This window comes from Rhinolophus ferrumequinum, chromosome 9, assembly GCF_004115265.2.
Source record: "Rhinolophus ferrumequinum isolate MPI-CBG mRhiFer1 chromosome 9, mRhiFer1_v1.p, whole genome shotgun sequence".
Lineage (NCBI taxonomy): Eukaryota > Metazoa > Chordata > Mammalia > Chiroptera > Rhinolophidae > Rhinolophus > Rhinolophus ferrumequinum.
The window spans coordinates 23,510,038-23,530,131 of record NC_046292.1 but is presented as its reverse complement, the minus strand read 5'-3'; the positions used below and the strand labels follow the sequence as shown (position 1 = coordinate 23,530,131).

General features: G+C 43.7%; 1 protein-coding gene and 1 pseudogene across 1 annotated transcript in view; both read left to right on the top strand.

The window, feature by feature from the left end:
• The window catches only part of CSMD2 (CUB and Sushi multiple domains 2), a 579,918-nt gene that overhangs the window by 46,529 nt on the left and 513,295 nt on the right, over positions 1-20,094 (top strand). The window contains exon 2 of the mRNA XM_033115124.1: positions 14,706-14,922. Within this exon, the coding sequence (XP_032971015.1) occupies positions 14,706-14,922 (217 nt within the window). The remainder of the gene's footprint in view (positions 1-14,705; positions 14,923-20,094) is intronic.
• Positions 11,438-11,964, top strand: LOC117027399 (60S ribosomal protein L9-like; annotated as a pseudogene).

Below are 20,094 nucleotides of genomic sequence, written 5' to 3'. Positions count from 1 at the left end.
CTGAAAGGAACAATCTTCAAATCATCAACAGAGCTCATATAGAATTAAAATATGCAGTCAGAGGCATCAAAACACAAAGCCCTTTCCTTGGCGTGTAAAAAGAGCAGCACATCTGCTGAAGAGTGGGAAAAACAAAATGAAATTATAGATGACCTTTGAATGCCTAATTTAAAGGCAAGTCTATACTGAGCTTTCTCTGGAGCTGCTATGAAAGTTTACATGAGTGAGCTGTTTGGATGTCTAGCAGATGTCCAATGTGAAGCTGCTGGAGAAATGGGGGTGGGAAGAAATCTAGGGGTACCCTATGGAGCAAGAAGATGGCCACACGTCATGTCCTTCCTGACTCTGGCCCTCAGGATGTCTGAGTTTGTGTCTTACTCTGTATCTCGAGGCTCCCACCTCCTCCTCTCCAGAGAGCTAGTTACTCACCTGTACTACTCCATGAGGATTGGCTGCTGAGGATTAAGGGCCAGGAACATCTCAGGAATACACTCCTAGGATTCCTGTGTCAAACCACCTATAGTGTGACCTCAGTTCTGTTTGGCCCAAGGCTGGAGGGCATTGTCTCAGGCACTCAGGGCCCTGAGTGCAGCTCCAGTGCTCTCTGCATTCTTCTCCACCCTGTCAGCACCTTTCCCCAGTTCTCTCTCTCTCTTTCTCTCTCCCTCTCTCTCTCTCCCCCCCTCCATCTTGTTCATCTCAGCAACTCAGTTTTTCCTTTCTCACCTGGTGCAGAAATCCTGGGAGAAATTGCACAGGCATCCCCAGTGGTCAGGAGAAACAACCGACCCTGAGGGTATTAATGGTTCAGTACCATGGACAGGGCTCGTTGACTCCAGGCAGCACCAACCATTCACTGGGGTCAGTTAATCAGGGCGTCTGTGTGAAGGGAGCTTTGAGATCCCCCATTTTATAGATGGAGGGGTGGGGGTCTTACGTGACTAAGGGACTTAACAATCTTTCTTACTATTAAGTGGCAAAGCAGACTTAGGAAACTAGGCTTTCTGATTCTTTCCACTGTATGATGTTAAGGTTTTACCTTTTTTTCATTTTTTGTTAATTTTCAAATGTGGGTCACATGAGGGCAAAGGGCTGGAAGTTGCCTGTGTCTCTTAGGGAAGAGGCCAGCTCCATTATGGATGTGTGTATCAGACCAAACCCCAGCTGTGAGCTTTTAATGACTTGAGAAAGAAAGAAATGAAAAGAAAAAAAAGGCACAGATGACAAGTGGAAATACTAATCTATTTACTCAACAAATATTAACTGAGTGTCTTATGAAATGCCAACACATGTGCTGGGGACTTCACCGTGAATCAGATGTGGTTCTTGCCATTATGAAGTGCTCAGGCAGGTGGAAGTGGCAGAGACGTAAGCTCAGTTTCACATACTTTTAACAATTCATTCCTGTGTCCCAAGTGACTGTTTTTGTTTTGTTTTTTGCTCCTGTGAGGTTCAGTGTACACAGAATTCCCCACGTGGTCTCCATTCTGGCGCCATGCTCAGCCTCAACATCGTGGGCTCAGCCCCAGCGGGACAGACAGGATGGCAGAAGCCGAGGAGTTCGAGCTAGATGATTGACACTCAAGGAGAGGGCTCCCCAAGGCAACCATCTTTTTCTATGGGAGTGGTCTAGAGAGAGGTGTGGCTTATCCTATTGGCCAAGTAAACATCTAGCCACACACCCCTTACCCCACCTCAATTCATCTATCCATCTATGGAGTAGTGGTTAAGAAGACAGGATTTAGCACCAGGTCACCTGAGGTTGAATCTTGTTTCCACAATTTATCAGCTGAGTGACCTTGGGCAGTTTACTTAACCTTATTGTGCCTCAGTTTCCTTATCTGTGAAATGGGAATCATACTAGTACCTACCTAAGACAGTTGTGAGGGTGGAATGAGTTATTACACATAAAGTGCAGAAGACGATACTTGGCATAGAAAAATATCTACTAATCTATTATTGCTAGACTTAAACTCCGTGAGGAAAGGAATAGTTCCTGAGACACAATGGGTGCTTAATACTAAGTTTTAAATGAGTCAATGAGTGACTCAGGCATTTTCTAAGCCCTGAACATTGTGTCTCAGCTCCTGTGCTCAGCTAGTCCCCTGGACCAAAGCCACAGCTCAGGTATCTTCTCAGCTGAGGAGTACTCACAGACAGCTCCCTATATTCACTCTGAAAAACCCAGGCAGGAGCAGGACCAGCGTGGCAGAGGCAGCTGTCCCCAGACACCTGGCCCTTTCTCTCGGTGCTGATCCAGGGGATGTGGCACACAACCGAGTGAGTGAGAGGGTCTGCCATCAGCAATGCAGAGATACCTCTGCTGGGCCAGGATTCCCCATCAACATAATAAACAACTCTTGGCTGGTGTTGGCTCAAAATGATGACAAATGAGCTGCCTCTGTGTCGCCAGGCAGGGAAAATCATATTTGGTCCACAGTGCTGGCTTCTGTGTTCAGCATGTGCAGGGGAGTCAGAAAGCCTGGAGTTGGAAATAGGAAGCTGAGTGTCATAGGCTTGATTCCGCAGAGCAATTGGATGTGGTGCAGGGACAGGCTTGCTACCTCACCCTGTCTGCCTCGCATTGTTTTGTGCCTTTGCTGAATGCGTCCCCAACTTGAGAGGAAGAAGGAGACCCTGCTTTGTTTCCAGTCCCTGTGGCATGTTGCACTAAACTCTTTTTAATAAACCCCAGGTTCTGCCCCTAGCACTGGGTGCAGAGTGGAAACAGGACCATAGCTTTGGAAGTGTGTCCCCAGAGGGTGTGTGGAGGAATCCTTACAGCCTGGCAGGGAAAGGGGCCTGAGCTTTGCTTTTGCACAGATCTGGGTTCGAATCCCAGCTCTTCCTCTGCTACCTGTTTGACCTTGAGCACATTCTTCAACCTTGAGGAACGTCAGTGTCTTCACCTGTAAAGTGGTAGGGGCGTTACAGCCACTTCTAAGGGGCATTGCGAATGTCAGGGAGATAATGTTAGTGAAGCATGTGGATAAATATTGGTTCCCTTCTCAGATGTACACAGAAACAGCAGTCCTTCTGGGTTTGTTGTATGAGCTCTCTGCTGTTCCCCTGGGATCCAACAGTGAGGTCTCCCTGAATCACTCGTCAGGTGGAGACATAGTTAGTAAGATGGGCTGTCCTCTGTCTGTCTCTATACTCCACTGTGAACTCCTGGCAGGCATGGACCATATTATACAAAACCCCCGCCTCCCACCTCCCCACCCCCATACATACACACAAGGCCTGGAGCTAGCAGCCCTCCCCAGAATTGCTGAATGGAAGATTGAATTTGGCTTGGACCTCTGGGGTACTTGATAGAATCTAGGGGGTCCTTAACTTGAATGGGGAAAATTGTATCTACCTGTTTGCTAATCTCTGATTGAAACTTAGCATTTCTACGAACCATGAAATGCTTGGCAACACAGCACAGCAGTGCTAGCAGTACCTATGAATTTGTCACTGATCATGGCTATCTTCATAGAACATTATAATACTTGCAGCTGTCTAGAAATAGCATTTATGCTTCAAACTACAGTATTTATCAAGCCCACTGCTAGATCTTGTTAACAAAGTACCTACATGACTATATGACACGTTTTCAGAATAGTTTGAAAACCATATTTCAATATAATTGGTTTTCTTTGTAATTTTATATATTTCATTTTATGCATTTATAAATATCATCTGAAGAAGTCTCATCAGGCTGCCAAAGGGGGCCATGGCACAACAAAGGTGGAAAACCTCTGGTCTGGGAGGTCCATGGATAGCCTTCTTTGGTCTGTGAATCCCCCAAAGTGAATGTAAAAGGTGGGAGGTTAGATGCCTCTGTATATTATTCTGGAGAGATCATTTCTAGCGTCCATTAAGAACTCCAAAATAGCTAAGACTTAGACCAATGGTTCTCAACTAGGGGCGACCTTCCCTCTTAGGGGACATTTGGCCATGTCCGAAGACATTTTTGGTTGTCACACTGGAGGTATTAGTCGTCATTCAGTGGGTAGAGTCCAGGGATCCTGCTAAGCATCTTATAGGCACAAAAAAGGCATCCTGCCCAAAATGTCAGTAGTGCTAAGGTGGAGAAACCCTGGTCTAGACTATCCCATATTGATGGAAATTTCTCTGATTGTTAACACTGCTAGGAAAAAAAAAATTCAATGCATAACTTCATTAGAAACACATGTGATAATTCTCTCATCCCAAACTCAGTGTACATCTGCAGTCTATACCAGGCCTCGAGCTTGACACTGGGATTCCAGAGAGGAAGTCGGACTCGGGAGGAGCCCTGGGTCTGCAATTCAGCAGGATGTGTGACCTAGTAGAGTTGTGTGCAAGGTGCAGCCACTATGTAAATCTCTCCCGGGCACCTGTTGTCCAGGCAACATGCTGGCGATCTGTGTGCATGTGACAGAACATGGTTTCTGCCTCAAGGAATCCGCACCTCCCAGGGAAGACAGACACTAAACGATGCCATGACGTGGGCTGTGTGTGATGATGGAGATGCTGGACGCTGTGAGGACACGCAGCAGCGTGTGTGCTGGAGTGTGTTTTGCAGATAATACACCTTAGTGTACCCGTCAGAAGGGTCTTCTGGGGGTGGTGAAGTTTAAGCTGTGACCTAAAAGATGAGTAGGAGTTGAGCAGACTGGAGGATGGGGAAAGGATGCTTCAGTCAGAGGGAACAGCAAGTCTGAAGACTCAGCAAAAGAATGTGGACGCTTAAAGGAACCAAATGGAGCCTGGCTTGGGCTGGAGTGCCATTCAAGGGAAAGAGTGGCAAGAAGGGAAGCCTGGGGGAGGTGCGGGGGCCAATAGGGGCTCTTGTGCACCACAGTTAGGATTTGGGGCTTGCTCTGGAAAAACCGTGGAAGGATTTTAAGCAAGAGTGGCAGGTGACTTTGGGGGTTTTTTGAATGGTACAGATTGGGAAGGAAGAGACATGGAATTTGGTGGATAGCTGTTGAGAGAAAGAGAAAGAGAGAGAAAGAGAGAGAGAGAGAACACGAGTATCGCTGCCCAGGACACCAGGGGACACTCCTCAGAGGAGGTGCTATGTGAATTGAATCTGGGAATAGGTTTGCTAGGTAGAGGAGGCAGGGGAAGGGCATTCCAGGTGAAGGACCAAGGTAAAGGCCTGGAAGGGCCTGGAGTGTTTGGAGGTGATGAGCTATTTGCTGTGACCGAAGCATGATGTGCAGGGGAGAGGGGCTAAGATGGACTCAGTGCCAGCATCTGTGTGACCGCGCCCTCTGGCCCGCTCTTAAAGGGTGATTGCAGGGCCAAAGACACTGTTTGACCCCTGCTTCTCCCATCTGTCCAGACAAGGTGCCCCTGTCAGAAGGCATGCACGGAGCTGGGCCAGAGTCCTGTCAGAGAGTTGAGGTGCACAGTTGGCTCTCCATGTGGCAGGTGAGATGTGTTCAGCGGGCATGTGACTTACCCTGCATCTGTAGCTGTCCTCTGTGTTTCCTCTTAGGCCCGTGTCATTAATTGCATGGCTCTGACAAACCCATGTCTCCAGACCAGACTGTGCTCCCAAATTCCAGGCTCCAGCCCTAATTGCCTTCTGGCCATCTCCGTCTGGATGTCCCACTGGTATCTCCGACTAAATTCGTCCGAAATTGACCTTAGCAGTCAATAAATATTTGCAGAATTGAATTGAATTTTCCTGCCAAACTTCTCGAAAGAGTTATCTCTTCAAAATTATCATTATTTGTTGACAAGATGATTGTGTACCTAAAACACCCAAGGGAATCAACTGAGAAATCTTTAGAATTTATAAGGGTTCGGGAACCCAGTTGGATGCAAGGTGAGTGTCTAAAAATCAATAGGTTTTCTGTAGATCAGTAATAACCAGCTAGGAAAAAAAGTAATGGGGAAAAATGTCATTCACTAGAGCAACAAAAAGTGCATAAAATGTCGGGGAATAACCTTAACAAGATGTGACTGAGACTTATATAAAGAAAAGTACAAATCTTTACTGAAAGATTCGTTGGTATTTATTGGTCACTCACAGCGTGTCGGGACTGTACTGGGCATTTAGCAATTTACCAGGTATTTTCACATTAATCTGTAAACCATTCTAGAAGTGGGTGCTAATATTAAAGATAGTGAAGCTAACGTTTAAAGAGTTTATATAAATTGCCACCCAAATATTAGGTGGCCAAATGGAAATTTGAACCCAAGACGTTTTGTCGAGTCTCCAAGCATCTCCAGAAGAAACTATACATACACAGACAAATGAAGTCAGTAGGTGTGATCTGAGTATTATACAAAAATTAACTTGTTTCTCTTATCCATAATTTCCAAACATATGTACCGACTGTCTACTGTGGGTAAGAACTGAGTGAGGTAGTGGGATAAAGGGAAGAAACTCTCAAGGAGTTTACTGGAGGAGAAGCCACATAAACACATCATTGTGTCACCATTGGTGCAGGCAGTGATATTCACTAACTCACTGATTCATTCACTGAGGGAGAGAGAGAGAGAGAGAGAGAGAGAGAGAGAGAGAGAGAGAGAGAGTTCCGTGCAAGGAGAGCTGGATGGGCAGTTAATATCCATGAATTAATTCATTCAATCAGCAACTCTTCTGTGAGCCTCTGCTGTGTGTGGGTACAGATCTGGATGCTGGAGAGAGAGAGCAGAGAACAAAATAGGCACCGCTCCCCCACCCCGCTGCTCTGCTGGAGATTGCATTCTAATGGGGGGCAAGTGGAGACAGAGAGTCAACAGGAAAGCATCTGTCAGAGGGTGCTAAGTGCTGTGCAGACAAATAAAGCAGGGACCTGGAGCACCTGGTTTGAGAGGAGGGAGGCTTGGGTTTTCTTTAGGGTGGTCTCTGCTTCTTTAGGGTGGTCTCTGTGAAGGTGATATTTGACTCAGATGGAGGAAGTGAGGGAGTGGATCATACAGCATTGGGGGAAGGGCTTTCTGGCCTGAAGGTTGAGCAAATGCTAGTGTCCCAGGTGTGTGTGTGGTGGGCTTCAGGAATAGCCAGGAGGCAGCATGGCCGATCACAGGGATGAAGGGATGAGAGACAGGACGGGAGGTCGGGGGCAGTGGGTGTCCCTGCAGGTAGGACTTTGGAGGCACAGCAAGTACTTTGGCTTTTCTGTGCAATGAGATGAGAAGCCAGAGAGAAGTCTTTCTAAACATCAAAAAGGAAATATATTACCAAGAAAAAGACAGGTAAATGTGACTGCCTGTACAAACTGGATCTTTTAATCCACATGAAAAATCTAAACAAAACAAAAGCACCTAAGCTGGTAGAAAACAGATATTTGCAGACTGGTGCAGCCATTATGGAAGGCAGTGTGAAAGTTCCTCAAAAAATTACAAATAGAATTACCATATGACCCAGCACTCCCTCTCCTGGGTATCTACCCAAAAAATCTGAAAACATTTATACATAAAGACATGTGTGCTCCAGTGTTCATTGCAGCTTTGTTTACGGTGGCCAAGACATGGAAACAACCAAAATGTCCTTCGATAGATGAATGGATAAAGAAGTTGTGGTGTATATACACAATGGAATATTATTCGGCGGTAAGAAAAGATGATATGGGAACATTTGTGACAACATGGATGGATCTTGAGAGTATGATGCTAAGCGAAATAAGTCAGACAGGAAAAGCAGAGAACCACATGATTTCACTGATATGTGGTATATAAACCAAAAACAACAAAAGAACAAGACAAACAAATGAGAAACAAAAACTCATAGACACAAACAATAGTTTAGTGGTTACCAGAGGGTAAGGGGGGTGGAGGTGGGAGATGAGGGTAAGGGGGATCAAATATATGGTGATGGAAGGAGAACTGACTCTGGGTGGTGAACGCAATGGGATTTATAGATGATATAATACAGAATTTTACACCTGAAATCTATGTAATTTTACTAACAATTGTTACCCCAATAAATTAAAAAAAAACAAAAAACAGATATTTGCAATAAATATGGCAAGTGTAAAATCCCTATTCTACGAAGAGTTCATACAAGTTGAGAAGAAAAACAGTAAGAGCTCATAGAAGATTTAGGTACATAAAATTTAGAAACCTCTGTATGTCAAACAGCATAAAATTAAAAGGCCAAAATGACTACAAAATGTATACAGGAACTGCATGTGATGCACAGAGGTATAAATGTGTAAATCCATAAGAAAAAATAAACACCACATTGAAAAGTGAGCCAAAGAGTTCATCAGATTGTTCCCAAGAGGAGGAATTAAAATCATTAGGAAAAATCTGAAAAATTGTTGAATCTGAGTCACCAAGAGATGCTAAATAAAACAAGGTAGCATTTTTTTTTTTTTTTACACCTATCAAGTAGGGCAAAACTTCTCAGTCAGATAAGGTACAACATTGGCGAATATGTCTGGAGATAGGCCTTCCTGCACATGGCTGTTGAGAATGGAATGAGTGCATGTTTTCTGGAAAGCATTTGGGTGATTCGGAGTCAAAGCCTCAGAAACATCATCCCCTTTGACCAAGTAGCCTGCACTTTTGGAAGTCTGTCCTTGGGAAATCATCCAAAAACAAATGCATGGACAACAACCTGAAGAGTCTAGTTCTCCAGGATTGTTCTTGAGCCTGAGTTGGGTTGGCCGCGTTTGGTAGCTGCACTGACTTGGAGTCGTGGGTGAGAGAAGGCAGACACCATCCTGGGTACCGAGAGAGAAATGAAAGGTGCCCTCAGATGAAAGTCTCTAGCAGCATTCCCGTCTACAGGGCAACAAGCTAAGCTGGCTACTAGAAGTGAAGATCAAGTAGCCCTTTTCTTGGAAGAAACTCAGCATTTCATTGGCATGTAAGGACATTTAGCCACTTTGCATGGGCTCCGACTCTACTAGTGTTTCAATCTGGAGTGGCTGCTCTGGGGTGTAACTTTCTCAACTCATTAACATGCATTTGATTTCAGGGAGACTTCCAAAGGAGTCAGGCTTCCAGCTCTGTCTAACCACCTCCGACAGTGCCCGTCCCAAGGTCAGCCAGCGCAATATGGACAATACCCCCCTCCCCCCCGAAACCAAAGCTGGATGCCACTTCTGCAAAAATGAACATTCGTTCTGGGACTCTGGCCATGGAAAAGAATTTTCCACTGCACTGACCAACATTCTGTCACAAGACCTCACTAAGAGTCCAGGTCTTATTTATAACAGAAAAAAAAAAAAAGTCCAGGAACAATTGAAATATTTAGCAATAGGAGAATGGTTGAGTAAATTCTAGTATAACCATATACTGGAATGTTGTGCATCCATATAAAATGCTGTTTATCAACGGATTCAATATCTTGGGGAAAAGCTTATGTTATAATGTTTACTGAATTGTTGCAAAAGAAAAGCGAGAAATGACCGGAATGGCTGTCAGCAGGGGAGTGGTTGAATAAATTGAGATACATCCATGCGGTGGAATATTACACATTTATATAAAAAATAAGTTAGATACGTATCTACTGACCTGGAAGGTGTCCTTGATAGATTGTTAAGTGAAAGAGCAAGTTGTAGAGAAATGAACTAAACTCCAATCTCATTTTTAAAACAAAATAATAAAAATTCTCCCAGAATGTGTCTATTTGTTTGCATGAAAGAGAAGGTTGCAGAGCGACACATACCTGCCTGTTAACTTCAGTGATTTAGGATTGGGTGGAAGGGAGAGAGACGAGAGATTATTTCTTCTTTATAACCTTTGTGTTGCATATATGCATATCGATGCATATTAAAAGTGCATATCGACTTTATTGACTGAAGAGTAATTTACTGAAAAAAAGAGCATGCAAAAATTATATACCCATTATCTCACCAATGTGAAATACGCATGGAAAAATCTAGAAAAATACAAATGAAAATAACAGCAGTTGCCTCTGGAAGGAAGGTGAGATTATAATCTTTCCTGTTTTTCTCTATTCTTGCCTATATTTTCCAAATTTTCTACTCTGAGAAAAACGTATAAATGGCTGCTTAAGATACAATGGCCTCCACCTTCTCACCACCCAATCTTGCCTTTACCTCTGGCCACCTTGCCACCAGCCACCGGCTTTTCTGAAATTTGTGTATCCATTCAGCAAATACTGAACTCGAGGCATTGGGATGAAGCAGGAGCCAGGACAAAGCTCCTGCTCTCGACGTTTTTACTCCAGAGGAACTGTTTAGACATCAGACAGTGTGACCTTCTCCAAGACCGTCATCTTAGCCTCTCTGTGGTGCTCACCACATCAGGTCACCTTCTCCTGTGCAGAATCACCCTCTGGTTCTCCTCCCACCATGCTGCCTCCCTCCCTGCTCCCTACTCTGTCACTTTTCCTGTCCTCTGTACATGGAAAATGTTTCCCTGGACTCAGTTCTGAGCCCCTTTCACTTGCCTGTGCTGGGCTGAGCCAAGGCAGCAGTCTGGGAAGCTGGGATGGCGCTGAATGCTGCCATCAACTGATGTCCAGGACACGAATGAGACTAGCCCTTAAGATGCGGCGCCTGTGGGATCTGGACCCCAGAATCCCTCTGTGCACCCCATTTGGCAGGGTACTGCCATGTTGTTGTATTTGCTTATGTCTAGGCTGTGATCTGAACCCCATGGCCCATCACAGGGTCTAACCTAGAGGGATGAATGAATGAATGAATGAATGCATGAGTGAATGAATGACATGATACAGTGACACCACTGGGCAGGTTTTGGAACGTGAGCTGAACAGATCTGGTGCTGTTGCCAGAGAGGGGAAGTTTAGGGAAGTGAACGAGGGGGCTCCTTTGTACAGATAGAAGCTTTATTTCATTGTTGTTGTCATTGAATACTTTTCTGGTTTCTGCGCCACTTAGGTCTTTTGTGAACTAAGTTGTGCAAGACCTTGTCCAGCTTTTCAATTCCAGTGCTTGTTGTTTTTCTATCGGTTAGTAAAAGTTCTTTCTATATTAAGGATATTACTTTTCTACCTAACATTTTTATATGCCTTTTGATTTTTGATTCCATTTTTGACATACAATGATCAGTACTTTTTGTATAAAACTATCAATCTCGTAGCATCTTCCACAGCTTTTATGTTCAGAAAAATCATAGTTAGTTAATTACATGCCTATATTTTCTTCTAATTATGTTTTGGCTTGATTTTTTAAAAATTTCGACCGCTTTATTCCTTCTGGAATTTATTTCAGTGTATGGTGTGAGTTGAGGATATAATTCTTTCCCCAAACAGTTAATTAGTTGACCCTACAAAAATGGTTTTCGTTTTTCATTGATGTTTTTAATGTTGTCTTACACATATTTCACTCTTTATGTGTATTAAGGCAATTCCTGCAATAGTGTTTCATATTCTGCCTGTCCCCTCTTGGACCACCTCCACACCATTTTCATGAGCGTCATTTAGTGATTCTGTTTAGTATCTTGTAGGATAAGACGACTATATTTACTACTTTTTAAAAACTTTGTGCTCTTTGCTGCATCCACTGCGAGGATGAAGACCATTCTCAGCAATCAGACTGTGGACATTCCATCACTCTGAAGGGACCGCAGTTATTGGGGAGGGTCCCAGAGGCACCCTGCGGAGGGACTTCAATCACATCCGTGTAGAGCTCAGTCTCCTTGGAAAGAAGATAGGAAGGAGCTGGCTGTTGTCCGCACTATGTAGTCACGTACAGAACATGACCAAGGGTTACATTGGGCGTCCGTTACAAGATGAAGTCTGTGTGTGCTCACTTCCCCATCAAAGTCGTTATTCAGGAGAATGGTTCTCCTGTTGAAATCCGAAATTTCTTGGGTGAAAAATACATCCGCAGGGTTCGGATGAGGTCAGGTGTTGCCTGTTCAGTATCTTGAGCCCAGAAAGATGAGTTAATTCTTGAAGGAAATGATATTAACCTTGTATCAAATTCAGCTGCTTTGATTTAACAAGCCACAACAGTTAAAAACAAGAATATCAGAAAATTTTTGGATGGCATCTATGTTTCTGAAAAAGGAACAGTTCAGCAGGCTGATGAATAAGATCTAAGTTGTCCAGCTACAGAAATACCAAGATGTCGAGTGCTTCCTCAGACTTATTTAGGATATTTTAAAGATGCAATAAAAGTCATGTATTGATTTGGAAAAAATACATAAATAAATAAAGAAAACCTTTGCATTGTCTATGACTATCGATTTTTCCAGTTAAACCTAGGTATTATTTTACTAAATTTAAAACAGGTCATCAAATTTTTTATCGGAATTGGATTAGCTTATAAATTAACTTTTTAATAACTTTTCAAAAGGTTAATACTCTAAATTAACCTTTCAGTTGTTCGTCTTCCCACTCAAGATTATGCTATGTCTCTTTAATTATTCAAAAAATTTTATCCCTCTATAAAAGTTATTTTCATACAGTGCCTGTATCTTCCTTATTAAGTTTATTTCTATTTCTTTTATGCATAATAAACACCTGTTTTCTTTATATTTTTGTCTGTCACTGGCATATAGAAATGTTTTTGATTTTGTATATTTATTTTGCATATGGTTACTGCACTGAAATTTCTTGTTAATTCTAATAGCTTTATAATTGAATCTCCTGGGTTTTCTGGGTATATTACCATATCATCCACAAACCATATTTTTGCTGGCTTCTTCATCATTTTCCTTTCTTGTGTCGCATGGGCTAGCTCTTCCAATAAGGCGTGAAATCTCAGAGGTGATAGTCGCATTTCTGTCTCATTCCTGATCTTAATCAGGTGTTTCACCGTAAGTGTGATGTAGGCCATTGTGGTTAAGTGGTTAAGGAAATATTCTTTTTCTAGTCCCGAAGGCTTATTTTAATCAGGTTTACACGTCTCGTTTTATTAAATGCCCATTTGGCATTTATTCAGAAGACCTTAACTTTTTTTTCTTTTGATGGGAGACTCTGCGTTAAGACTTTTTTTTTTTTCAATATTAAGGTCATTTTAGAGATTAACTGTCCTTTGTCAGTTACTCCCTAAAGTGGGCTTCAAAAAAGTTAGCATTGAGTCTGCTTATCAGCATCGTCATTAAGAAGGTTGATCTGAAACGGACTGCTTACGTTTGAATCCCATCTGTGAGTAATGCTGTGACTTGGGCCCCCTTCCTTAACTTCTCTTTGCCTTATTTCTTCATTGTAAAGGGGAGATGATATTGATAGTTGTGAGAATTAAACAAGTTAATGTATGTAAAGTTCTCAGAAGAGTGTCGAACCAAATCCTCAATAAATACAAGCAGTCTGTTTAATTACTGAGAACGTACTGAGCTTGGTGTGTGGCTTCAAAAATGGGAATACTCACGTAGGATCTGTCTTCTCATGAAGCCTGGCAAGAAGACAGATATTTATACAATAATCAATAATACAGAGTTATGAGAACACATAATAAGGGGTTTAACCTAGTCAAGGAGAGACACCTTGACTGAGATCTGAAAGATAAATATGCCTAGAAAGGAGGGAAGAGTGTTCTAGACAGAGAGAACCACATGTGCAAAGGTCCACATGTGCAGTAAGAGTGGCCGGTACAAAAGACTGAGAAGGGCGGGGCTTGATGCAAAGCGCGTAGACACAAGGCTAAGCGGTGAATGAGGGCCAGAACATGCAGAGACCCTTGTAGACCTTTAGCGACTTTTCCTTATGGAAGAGCAATGAGGAGGTCCCCTAGTAGTAGCATCATTGCGGCACTGGGGAGTGAGTTGCAGGAGCAGACTGTCCGGCCCCAGTCAGGTGCTGAGGATCCAAATGTACATTTTAGCCAGGGCTCCAGGCGAGCCACAGGCACGGTGACGTCAGAGACCTCTGGCCTGAGAGGAATGTTTCCAGAAGGAGGTTGAGTGTGAACAGCAGCTGAAAGAGAGCTCTGTTAAAAGGAAGACTAGAAAATATCCGCCGGACCCATTAGTGACCTTGGTAGACCTGTTGGGGTAGGTTAGTGGGACCAGAAGGCAGGCATGACGGGGCTGGAGAGTGAGTGGGAAGTAAGGAAATGGAGATAAAAAGTAAAGAGAGACTGTGCGTTCGAGAAATTTGACTGTGAAGGGGAAGCCGGAGACGAGGCTGGAGGGAGATGAGGGGAGTGGGGATCGTTTTCTTCACGATAGATTCTTGAGCACGTGTAAAACGGGAAGGCTCTAGTGGAGAGGTAACAAACATGTTAACATGTGCGTATATAAGAGACACATGTATAAGGGTCTTCAAGAGGAGGGAGGGATGGGATCCAATGGGCACATGCAAGGATTATGTTTAGATAAAAGGAATGGTGGTTCCTCCGTAGGACGAGGAAGATAGCGTGGGCTAGATGGCTTTGGAACTGGGAAGACCAGGGATCCCCACGGAGGGCTTTTATTTTCTGTGGAGAGTGAGAGGAAAGGATGGTAGCTGAGAGGAGGGGTCAGAAGCGTCAGGAGGCTGTGGAAGATGGAGAAGGATCGCCATAGTCATTCTAGCATCTGCTGTAAAGGGACGCGCCTGGTCCTGGTTGCCTTTCGCTCACACTCTGAGCCTTACTGTCCCAGCTCACGGAGTTGTTCTGAGGCTTGACTTCCACCATGCACACGTCGTCACTCGGCCAGTGCATGGCGCAGCACACTTGTGCTTAGCCTCACTCACCCATCTTCCCCTCCTCTGTGCCAAGCACAGGGCTGGCCCAGAGGAAGTGCTTGGGAAAGCGGGTTCATGATTCTCTAACATGTTATTCCTGTCTCTCTGGAAGCGTCTAGGGGTTCTTCTAGCCGCACTGAACTGCTCCCTTTCTCTCTCCCAGGCCAGAACTGCACGTTCCAACTGCAGGGTCCCAATGGGACAGTGGAGAGCCCAGGGTTCCCGTATGGCTACCCCAATTATGCCAACTGCACTTGGACCATCACCGCGGAGGACCAGCACAGGATCCAGCTTGTCTTCCAGTCCTTTGCCTTGGAAGAGGACTTTGACGTCCTGTCGGTGTTTGATGGGCCACCCCAGCCAGAGAACCTGCGAACCAGGTACCACCTCCCCCTTCCCTGTATCGAAGAGCTCGGCCCTGGGCCAAGCTCGCTGAGAGGAAGTACCCACTGGGTGAAAAGTTTATGGTCATCAACAAAGACCTCTGTTTTTTATGAAGGCCGCCCTCAACTCCTCCACTTTCTTTATGTTTCCCAGTTTGTTTGTCCTGCTTAGAAGCACCCAGTAGGCAAGGTTAATGAGTAAGACGTTTGGGAAAACTCACTAGAAGATATAAAAATGTTAAAGAGAAATTCAAATCTTTCTATTGAAACTGGTTTTGCATGCATATGGCTGTATATGTGTGTATCTGTCGGTGTGTATTGTTTGCACACACAGAAATGTATTTTATCCTCTTGGGCCCAGTAGATATAAGATGAAGGTGAATAGTAACTGTGTCTTGCATCCTGTACTTGGAAACCATCGATACTTTGTTGGAACTTGCCTTTCATTGCGTGGCCTGGGCTGTGGGTATAGAATCAGGAATTTGGGGAAGTTCCCACTCTCAAACCCCATCTCAGTTGATGGAACGGAAACCAATGGAGAAGGGGAGACTGCTTTTCTGTACCAGAGGGAGACAGGGATGGAAGCTACCACCTCTGCAGAAAGGGCAGATTTTTCTGGGGTAGGTGTAAAGGTCCCAGAGTGATAGCTCTCAGGTTTTGTTGACGGTGGCCTGCTGTGCTCCATTGCAAGCTTTGGCCTGGTCCTGCCTGCCAGGCGTTGGGCTCCCCAGGAAGCCAAAGGGTTCAAGGCTTACCAGCCAGGCCCTGGGCAGCCCCGGTACTAATGAATGGTGCACTAATGAGAGGTTCCCTGCCAAATCCTTAACCTTAAGTCTTTGTGTAAGATGCCTGGAGCAGGGTCACAAACAACACTGGCAGTTCAGCGCCAGTCCTTGTTTCTCTGGCTCCCTGCCCTCTCGGGGCAGTGCAGAGGTGAGGCTGCCAGGCCTGCAGCAGAGGTTTGGCACACAGTAGGTGTTCAGTGAACCGTGGATGAAGGGACTGCCGTCCCTTTCCCTCATTCATTCCACTAATATGTCATGAGCACCTAGTATTTTCCAGACCCTGGCCTGGGTGCTGGGGAGATAGCAGTGAGCAAAACAAAGCTGCTGCCTTTGTGAAGGTTACATGCTAGTGGGACTTGACTATGTGAGGTTAGAGTTCAAGGACATTGGGGCTGGAGATTCAACATTGGGAGACTGGATAGTGCTTAAAACCATGAAACTGCGTGAAGACACAAGAAGGAGTCCTTCCGTCACATGTTGAGCTCAGGTGACACCAGGGAGGGCACCTTCATAGACTTTTGATGAAAGTCGAATGAGATAAACAGTCAATCAGGCTAATGGACTGCTTGGCTGGGGTAAGGATGGTCGGAGGCAAACTGTCTAATTCTGCCTACGGAGTTATTCCAGCTTTCCGTGCTCTGAAAAGCAGTGTCCTCATATGTGTGATCAGATCTCTATTTTCTGATCCTTGGGTTTGCTGGCTCTGGGAGTGATGTGTAGAAGACCCGCCAGAGCTAGGGCTTGCTCTGGCCTGGAAGGGTGGGGGTTTCCATGAGCTGGGGAGGTGGTCCTGGCAGGGGAGGTCCTGGTTTATAGTCCTGGCCCTGGCACTGCCCGCTCTGGCTGACGAGCCGTTTGAGGAGGAGGCGCCCAGGTTTTGTATCTTCACTAGGTCATCCCTGCTTGGATTCCTCCTCTGCCGTCTTCCTGATCTGCTCGTTTCAGTTCACTTCAGAAATAGCCAAGGGCATGCAGGCTCAGCTAGGGGGGAGGGCTGGAAAGGGTGCTGTGCCTCTTAGCACCCCTAGAGCAGAGGAGCTCACACCTTGGAGGGCTCTGGGGTGGAAGTGACCCCAGAGGGCCGTCCACATAGCATCAGAATACGCGCTCCTTGAAGGCTGTGGAATGGTACTTCTTTGGGCATGTAGGGGGGCGGGTAGCAGGTCTGTGTTTGGTGGGGATCCTTGGGTCTTTGCGAAATTTTTTATGTTCCTGCATGGTTATTAGTCTACTCATGTGTTCTTCTTCATAAATCAGTTTCTATATGTATGTTTGTCTAGGAAATCATCCATGTTATGGAGATTGTCAAGGGTATCAGCATAGAATTGTATATAGTTTGCCCTTGCAATATTTCTATCCCCAGAGTATCTGGGGTCACCCCCCCCCCCTTTTCTCGTGTCTGCTCCTTTGCATTTGTGTTTTCTCTATTTTCACTTATTTAGTATTCCCAGAAGTTTGCCTATTTCATTGGTCTTTTTAAAACTCCAACTCTAGGGCCATGACTTTTATTCCTTCCCTATTATAGAACTTACTGACTTCTGCTTTTACCTTTATTCATTCTTTTCTCCCATTCACCTTAGGCCGATGTGGTTCTTTTGCTGATTTTGTGAATTGAATTAGTTTCATTATTTTTGTTTGATAATGAAACATTAAGAGACATTTTCCCCTAAGTACGACTTTGACCATATCCCATTAATTTTGATGGATAGTCGTTATTGCAGAAAGAGTCTCTAATTGCCTTTTTTTCCTTCTTTGACTCTAGGGTTTTGTTTTATTTTCTCTCAAATTTTCCAGTAATTTTTTTTTATACTTAATAAATTATTATGTAGTTGTATTGCAGTATGATCAGATCATGATTTCCACGTTGAAGAATTTGTTGACTTCTTCCCCACAGTATAAGGTTTTTTTATGTAAATGTCATGTGAGTATTTGAAAAGAACATATATTTTGTGTTTGAAGGGTAAAAAAAAATTTATGTTATTAATATTATTTAATGTTTCTACTTTCTTATTTACTGTCTAAATAATATTTGTCAAGGATTAGCAGTGTATTGTTTTTACATTTTCATTATTGTTTTTTGGTCAATTTCTTCTTTTATTCCTATATCCTTAAAAATGTATTTTGCTGCTATACTCTTCAATATGGAAGTATTTTTAAACTTTAGATCTTCAGGGGGAATTATGTTTTTTTTCAATATAAAAATTATCTTTATCCCAAAATGTTTTTGCCTTAACTTGTACTTTGATACGAATGGTCCTGCATTTTAGGTTTGTATTTATTGAGTTCATCTTTGCCAATTGCTCTATTTTTAATATTTCTATGTCATTGTTTTAGGTGTACCTCTTAGTACAGCATATAGTTGGATTTTTAAATCTTTCCTGAGAATCTATTCTTTAACAGAAAAGTTTAATTCACTCACATATTTTTGGTGATAACGGATATATTTGCTCTCATGTTATACTTGTATAATACTTAATACTGTCTGTTTTTAAGCTTTACTACTATTAGTTCCTTTTCTCTGTTTTCAGGGTAAGTTTTCTTTGCCTTTTTTATGACTTTTATTCTACTGGTGGTTAAAATTACTGCTTCAGAACAAATTTTAAACTTTATTTCTCTGTCAACATCTTGTCTAGTTAGCCTTTTTCTTAATCAGGTCTAACTGTCATTGCATCTTCTAGAAATTTCTTAGTGTTTGTAGCATATAGGTGTCTGTCTCTTTTTCCTAGTTTCCAATATGGACATATATAATCTCTCTTTTTATATACCTTAGATTATTTCCAAGAGTATTTAGGGGGTCTGTCGAAGGGGAGCTTAACATGTTGTCTTGCCTCTTCATCTTGAACGGGAAATTTAAGATTTTTATTCTTTTTGATGCTATTGTGAATAGGATTATTTTTAATTTTATTTTATTTTTGGATTATTCATTGCTAATATATAGAAATGTAATTGATTTTTGTGTATTGATCTTGTATCCTGTGACCTAGCTGAACTTGTTATTAATAGTTCTAATGGTTTTTTTATATCTGCAAATCAAAACAGTTTTAGTTCTTCTTTCCCAATCTAGTTGTCATTAGTTAATTGTACTGGACAGAACCTTCTGTATAATATTGAGTACAAGTGGTGAGAGTGGACATCCTTGCCTTGTTCCTGATCTTAAAACATTTAGTCTTTCCCACTAAGTATGATGTTAGCTGTAGGTGTTTGGTAGATACCTTTCTAATGAAGGTTTGAAGCAGAGGATTTGGGCATGATTTGACTGCAGTGTGGAAAATGCACGGGGGTGGGGTCCAGACCTATGACTGCCAGGCCAGGCAAGAGACTGTGGTGGCCTAAACCTTAGCAATGAAGAGAGAAGACGGTGTCCATTTATATGACGCTATGGGAACGTGTTGTCCCTGGAGGTAAGAGTGGATTTATAAGGACTGTGGAATGGGAGTTAGAAAAAGGAAGGGGTGGAGGATGACTCCACAGTGTCTGGCTTGGAAGCAGGGAACAAGCCAGCTGGGGTTACAGTGAATTTCAGTCTCCAATGAAATGTGTTCTCACAGCACAGCAGGGGATTTGCTGCACTGACGATATCCTTCATTCGTCTAGCTGAACAGGTAGGTCACCTCCTCTCCCAGTGTTTTCCTAGGAGACCGTAGGGTACAGTGGGGAAAGGCCTAGATTTATACTCAGCTCGGTTCTCCATTTATTTGTGCTGTGACCTGTGCAAGGTTTGGCTTCTCTGAGCCTCATCTATAAAAGGGAGGTGACACTGACGTGCCTTGCAGGGTTGTTGGATAGGAGCCACCTGCTGCAGATCCCTCAGTGCTCCATAAACATTTGCAGTTTGCCCTGCCCTTTTGTTCTTAGGACCTAGGAATTTGGACTGTTCCAGAGGGCTTTGGTGCCGTCTTGACACTTTGCCTGTGGCTCCACCATTAGGCCTTTTTAGATCAGGGGACTGCAGATGTAGTTACAGACACTGGAGAAGGTATTGGGTGCAATGGGAGTCATGCACTGTGGGTGACGTTACTGATCACGTGGTAGCCCGAGTGGGGCAGGACTACCAAGAAGCCTAGAGTGGATTTCTCTCTGTGTGTATCCCTCAGGGCTTTCTGTGCCTATTGTCTATAACTTGACAGGCATAAGTTTTGCGCTTCTGCTGTCTCTGTATTTTTAGTGCATTTCTCTTTTCTTCTTTTACTTCCAACACTGTTTTATGTTATTTATGGATGCATTCCAGCGAAAGGTGGAAGAGGCCACTCTCCAGCCCAGTCCCCAAGCTCCTTCAGCTCATCTTTCTGCAGCTGCGTTCTCATGGGTTGTATTGACAGCAACAAGCTTCCCTCCTGCTTAGGTTCAAAGCTCCTTGAAGCTGGGAGTCAAGCCTCCTACTAGG